Source organism: Humulus lupulus, chromosome 4, assembly GCF_963169125.1.
Source record: "Humulus lupulus chromosome 4, drHumLupu1.1, whole genome shotgun sequence".
Taxonomy (NCBI): domain Eukaryota; kingdom Viridiplantae; phylum Streptophyta; class Magnoliopsida; order Rosales; family Cannabaceae; genus Humulus; species Humulus lupulus.
The window spans coordinates 242,713,690-242,720,582 of record NC_084796.1 but is presented as its reverse complement, the minus strand read 5'-3'; the positions used below and the strand labels follow the sequence as shown (position 1 = coordinate 242,720,582).

The following is a 6,893-nucleotide window of genomic DNA, read 5'->3' as shown; positions in this document are numbered from 1 at the left end:
ATAATTAACTAAAATGTTCTTTGAAGAATTGTCTTATTAATTGTCCAGTATTGTATGGAAATATATTTCACACCTGCTCTTGTAGAAGAAACCATATTCAATTCTTCTATTTGGGGCCACATATGATGACCAAGATGTTTACTTATTTGTCTTTAATTGACTGGTCAAATTACAAGAGATCGTAGAATATAATTAATAATTAAACTAATAATCTTGCCCATCAAAAAAATTTCGATGAAGGGAATCATAAATTGATCAAAGGGTTGACAATAGTGCATGTTTTATTAAGTAACATTTATACAAAAAGTTAGACTACTATAACCCCCATTTAATTATGATATTATATATAATAATAAAAAAAGGTGTGCATGAGATGAATAATAATATAAACTCTTTAATTTGGCGAGTATATAAGAAGTAGGCAGGCTTAGATCATACGTTTCAACCAATATTTCTTTTAGGTTTTCGAAGATAGAAAGAAAGAAAGGAAAAAAAAATCAAAGCCTTGCATTTCTCATGAACTGTGGAGTCGTGTTGGGTTTCTATTGTTGGGGTTGGGAGTTCTTAACTGCCCTTCTTCTCTTCTCTTCTTCTTCTTCTTCTTCTTCTTTTTTTTTCTCAAACTGATCTCTTTCTTCTTTTCTGATCTCTAATATATATATATATATATAGATATATAGATACATAGTTGAATATATATGGAAGGTGTAGTAGTGAGTAGTAGTGATGATCAAAAGGGTGTGTTGGAATTATACATGAGAAAGTCAAGTAGTCCACCACCATTTTTGTTGAAGACATATATGCTGGTCGAGAATCCGGCCACCGACGAGGTCATCTCTTGGAACGCGCAAGGGACGGCCTTTGTGGTGTGGCAGCCCGCCGAGTTCGCCAGAGATCTTCTCCCAACTCTCTTCAAGCATAGCAATTTCTCTAGCTTTGTCAGGCAACTCAACACTTATGTATGTATAAGTATACTCATCATCATCATCATCACTTTTATCAATTATATTACCATTAATCATAAAAACATCTATATTTGTATCGATTTCTTATAAGTAGATTAGAAAATTACAGAGATAGTATAATAATCATGCCAAAGTTGACTTCCACCTAATTATATTCCAAGATTGTTTTTGAGTCCTTTTTTGTTATTAGCTTCTTGAATATTGCTTTTTAATAATATGTATATGTGAAAATTATTATTATTATTATTAGCTGGTTTTGTTTAAAGGATAATAGTTTTGTCTTTTCAAAAAGGAGTCTCTATATGTTTACTGTAATAAACTATATATGTTAGACTGTACATGGATCCAAGCAAGAAGCTTCGTTCAAGTCCAAAAGGAAAATAGAATATAGAAAAGTCATGGAATATTGGCCTAAAAGAGAAGAAATTAACCAATGTTGTAGACCGTGGACTTTGAAGATACAACAATATATATATATATATCCAGGAAATAATCAGCTTTGAAGATAATACACACACATTATATTATCAATATACATGCCTAGCTATCTAGAATATATATTAATTAGGCTTGATTTCCTACGTAATTAGGTGGAATAATATATATTGATCAATTCAATTTTTTTACCCAATTACGCAAAGTTTCAAATTATATGTATATTTGAAGAGGTATATAATCATTAACCAAGCTCAACTTGATAATAAATAATATATAAATGTATTAATTGATTGATGATGATGTTCATTAGCTATATATAGTAGCAGCATCATATATTTTATTTTTTTTCCACTCTTGTCAGAGCTGTAAGAGTTTGGTAGAACATCACCTCTCAAAACTTTGGTTATACTCTCTCATTCCATAATTGGTTGATTCCAAATAATTAATCTCGAACAAACATTCTTAAGTCCTACACATAATATATATATAACCTTTTATATATATATATATATAGATCGAAAGCTATTGCTAGCTTAAACCCGAGGACCAATTAATGATCAGTATTGTTAACTATTCCATTTATACGATTGAAACTTTTTTCATTGTGTCCGAGTCTTGATTTTTGGCATATCAGGTGTTCAATATCATATAAAGTGTCACTTTATAATTGATTAACGATATTTACTTATAAAATTTAAATAAAATTTAAATAAGTGAGATTGCACACCTTAACAATTCTCTATATTTAATTAGCTCCTATTATAATTGGTTTTTGACAATATTTCATGCAAAAAATGTTCTCTTAACTAGGGTTTCCGTAAAGTTGCAACAAACCGATGGGAGTTTTGCAATGACAAGTTCCGAAAAGGTGAAAAAGACCAATTATGTGAGATACGTAGAAGGAAAGCATGGGCCAATAATAACAGCAACAACAAGCACCAATCCCTGGCGGCGGCGGCAGCCGAGGAGGAGGGGGCGGCGGCCGCGGCGGCTGTAGGGGTAGGAGGAGGAGGACAGGTTGTGGAGTCTGATGAAGACCAAAGGTCATCTTCAACTTCTTCATCATCAGAATTCAATACTCTTGTTGATGAGAACAAGAGACTGAAGATGGAAAATGGGGTGTTGAGCTCTGAGCTGAAAAGCATGAAGAGTAAGTGTAGAGAATTACTTGATTTGGTGGCCAAATATTCTCGTTCGGAAAAGGAAGAGAAAGTTGATGATCACAATGATCAAAGGCCTAAGTTGTTTGGGGTTAGATTGGAAGTTGAAGGAGAGATGGAAAAGAAGAGAAAGAGAGCTCAAGTGCTTAGTGAAAGTGCAAGCATTTTATTGTCTCAAGCATGCAAATAATATATGATTATGATAAATACATATATATATGTGATAATAAATATATAAGTAAAAAAAGTTACTTATATAAATTAGAAATTAATGGTTACTATGTAAGGTGATTAATGTCTCTCTGGTAATTAATAATATTTAGATAGAAAGAGTATGGTGTTTCTCAGTTATATGTAGTATATATAGTGATTAATGACTGAACTGAAAGAACAGTTCAGTAATTACATAAATATACATATATGTAAAATATTATTGGACTATTGATTATAAAGAGTAATTTCTTGATGAGCCGCATATTATTATTTTGGCTTCTATTATTGTGAAGATTTTAAAATTTATATTGTCACTAAATAGTAGTTTAATTAGCACCATATAGAATACTATTTTTAGTCATAAAGTAATTATAACTAAAAATGAAAGTTTGTGACTCTAAAAAAATTAATGTTATTATACATTGCTTTTTTAAAAAAATAAAAAATATCAATTTGATCCTTGTATTTTTTCCAAATACACGATCGACTTCTGTTTTTTGTTAAATAATAATTTGGGCCCTGTTTTTTTATCAAAATGGATTAAAATATTTTCAAATATAATCTCGACTACCTTTTTCGTTTATTCGAACCCATTGCATTCTTAACGACTCAAGAATTACTCTTGTAATTAAAAATATTTTGGCCAAAAATTAAATTTAGAGTACTATTTTGATTCATTTTGTAAAACGCATGGTTTGAATTATCATTTAACAAACTAATGGGTCGAACATGTATTTAAAACAACACAAGAGCCAAAATGATATTTTTCCTTTTAAAAGAATAGTACCATAAAATACTCTCTTTTGATCATAATATAATTTGACTAAAATTTAAAAAGGTTGTGACTAAAAAATATTATTAATTATAATTAATCACTCCTCTATTAAAAAAATTATGGTTAAATTTTTTAGTCACGAATAATAGAATGATCTTCGGTCATAATAATAAATAACTAAAATGATGTTAGTGATAATTTTGCTTAAATATTATTTTCTAGTCCAATAAATTTTTAATTTCTTAAAAAAAATGTCTAAATAATTTTGTTTATAGTGTTATTAGAAATGCTACCGCTATACATAATCCATTATATATCATCTAGAAAAACACGTTATGTGCGGAATAAATAGTAATAATAATTGTGTACTATTGACATTTTAGGAGAATTAGTCCCACAAAACAAAGTCAAGTCATCTTCCATTATTAATTCATGTCGCATAAGAAAAGTATGAAATTCTAGTAAGGTTGTTACAGGGTTTATACTTTTTGGATCTTAGTTTTTTCTAATTACTTGTTTGGACTCTGTATTTTGATAAATTAATTAGTGAACTTTGTGCTTGGTAAAATGGTTCAAATAGACCCTTAAAATCAATTTTGATGAAAAAAAAATTGAATATGACGACACAGTTATTAGACAGAATGAGTGTGCTTTTGTTATAATTGTTATTTTTGTAAATCATTTATAATTTTATTTAAAAAGATTGACTAAAATCGAGTTTAGGAATCTATTTTAACCATTTTACAAAATGTATAGTATGAAAGTCATTTATAAAAAAAAAAGTCTAAATAAGTATTTGAACAAAATATATAGTACAAAAATGTATATTTTTTTTTGGTTATTTATTTGTAATTAGTTTAAGTTGGATCATATATATTTGTAGTTTTCTTCTCTCAAACTAGTCAACCGATGATTCACTTTTCGATAAGAGAGTAATTTTTGTTAAAGACTTAAAAGTTGTCAATAAACGACTCACATACAAATGTCGACGTTGCATTATTTTTTTTATTGAGATCATATTATTTAAAATAGCGTAGTTGGAAATAATATGAAGAGACTGGTTATAAATTTGTATAATTACTATTTCAGGAAACGGTTGGCAAGTTAATTCAACATTAATTAAAGATAAGAAGAAAAAGAATATATATATATATTTATAGAAAACAAAAAACGTTCAAAGAACGTACGTAAGACTATTCCTCTAAACAAACAAAAAAACTCATCTTAGTTTGTCTAATTCTTCTTAAAAATCTCTGGTTTTGGAGAGATGTCAAAGTTTTATTTGGCAATTTTTCTAATGTACAGTGGTTTATGTCTACACTGAGCCGAGCTCATAATTCAAGTAAGCATGACGTCGCCAATTTAAATCAACTTTGGGATATATATATTTATGGATAATAATTTTATAGTAGCTTCACTTTAAGTTCTATCGGTGGAGCTCTCAGTATTTCTTGATCTGTGAATAGTTTTCGACACGATTTTTTTATGACTGTGTATATTGTAGTTGTTTAGAGCATCCTGCAAATTTTCAGAAAATTTTGAATAGTTTACAGTACCAAAAACTAGGTTCAAACATATTGTTTTCTACGCGCAAAAAAAAACTTGTCACGCATGCAACATGTTTGAACTTAGTTTTCGGTACTGTAAACTATTAATAATTTTCTAAAAATTTGCAGGATGCTCTAAATAGCTACAATATACACGGTCATAAAAAAAATCACGCCGAAAACTGTTTACAAGTCGAGAATACTGAGAGCCCCACCAGTAAAACTTAAAGTGAATCGTATAAGAGAATTCTCATATTTTTATTATTATATAAATTATAGTAATAGTTTCTTCTACAATTGATGATATAGTAACTAGGGGAACTCATCAACTCCAACCAAAATAAATAGAATAATTCTATTTATTGCTGAGAGAGACGTGTGCTTTGCTTTGCATCATAACTAGTGTAGGTGAATTCTGATAAAATATTATTAGTTAGACTAATGCTAAGAATTAATTGTAGTGCTTAACTCTATAATTAATATAAATGAGTTCTATCTCCCCATTTAATATTATGCCATTATCTGGATTAATATGTAATGGTTGACATAATATAATAATAGTATCTCACAACATTATTTGTTGACAAAGTTTGGAAAGATTTTTAATTGTTAATGTTTCGTCTGGGTTCAATTAAGTTTAGCATACACTTCCAATCACACAAATATTTGAGTAAATATATATAATAAGGATATTATGTAGTTAATATTATTGAGAAATTATAGGAAATGACCCAAAATAAAGCTATCAAGAAACTAATGTCCTCATTTTTAAAATTGTAGATAAATGACTTTTTTAGATTGTTGATTAACTAAATTATATTTTTTTTATAATTTATTTATTTATTTAGGACTGTATGACTTTAATATAGTGGTATATGTATATTAGTTTTGTTTAATTAGTTTTTATTTTAAAGTTATATTGATTTTTTAAGTTTTTTATAGGTTGTTGATATATTATTTTCCAATTAGTGTATATGTTTTTTGTGGTATGGTATATAATTTTTTTTTTTGTGATATTTAATTTCTATTTTATTATACATAGTGGTAGTATATAATTTTGTACCATGGTATATACATTTTAATGGTAGTATATAATTTTGTTAGCATAATATATATATTTTTTAGTAATAATTTTATAAGTTTTGATGGTATATTATTTTTCAACTCAGTATATATATTTTGTGGTATGGTATATCATTCAACAACTCATAAAAAACAAAAAAAAATCAAAATAACTTTAAAATAAAAACTAATTAAACAAAACTAATATACATATACCATAATATTAAAATATTTAGAATAAAATAGTAATTTGTTAAATGGTATATTTGGTAATATGTGATATTAAATAAATTATTAGGCTATTTTACTACAAGATTAAAAACATGGACATTTACTTACTTTCACAAAACATTAAGAATCATTTTGCTCCATGCCTCCTAATTATATCATGTATTTTGTATAGATGGTTCAAATAGATCTCTAAACTTAATTTTAATAAAGAATTTTTTTTTGAATATGATAATACACTTATTAGACAAAATGATTGTTGTTTTGTTTTGAATTATTAATTTAGTAAATTATTTGTGATTTTAGTTAGAAAAAAACTTTGACTAAAATTGGATTTAGAAATCTATTTTAATCGTTTTACAAAACATAATCTAACAAATAATTTATCAAAATATATGGTAAAAAAATAAAAGCACAAAACAAAAATAACCTATATTTAATAGATCAAACTATTGAAATGTGACTCAACCCATAATACATTCTCTGCATGTATATATACAAAACA

The 6,893-nt window shown here is 27.2% G+C and overlaps 1 protein-coding gene across 1 annotated transcript; it reads left to right on the top strand.

Moving 5' to 3' along the window:
• The first annotated feature begins 432 nt into the window (after window positions 1-432).
• On the top strand, window positions 433-3,058 carry LOC133831463 (heat stress transcription factor B-3). The gene is made up of 2 exons (XM_062261765.1): window positions 433-959; window positions 2,214-3,058. The coding sequence occupies exons 1-2, from the start codon at window positions 699-701 to the stop codon at window positions 2,751-2,753; spliced, it is 801 nt and encodes a 266-aa protein (XP_062117749.1). The 5' UTR covers window positions 433-698; the 3' UTR covers window positions 2,754-3,058.
• The last annotated feature ends 3,835 nt before the right edge of the window (window positions 3,059-6,893 follow it).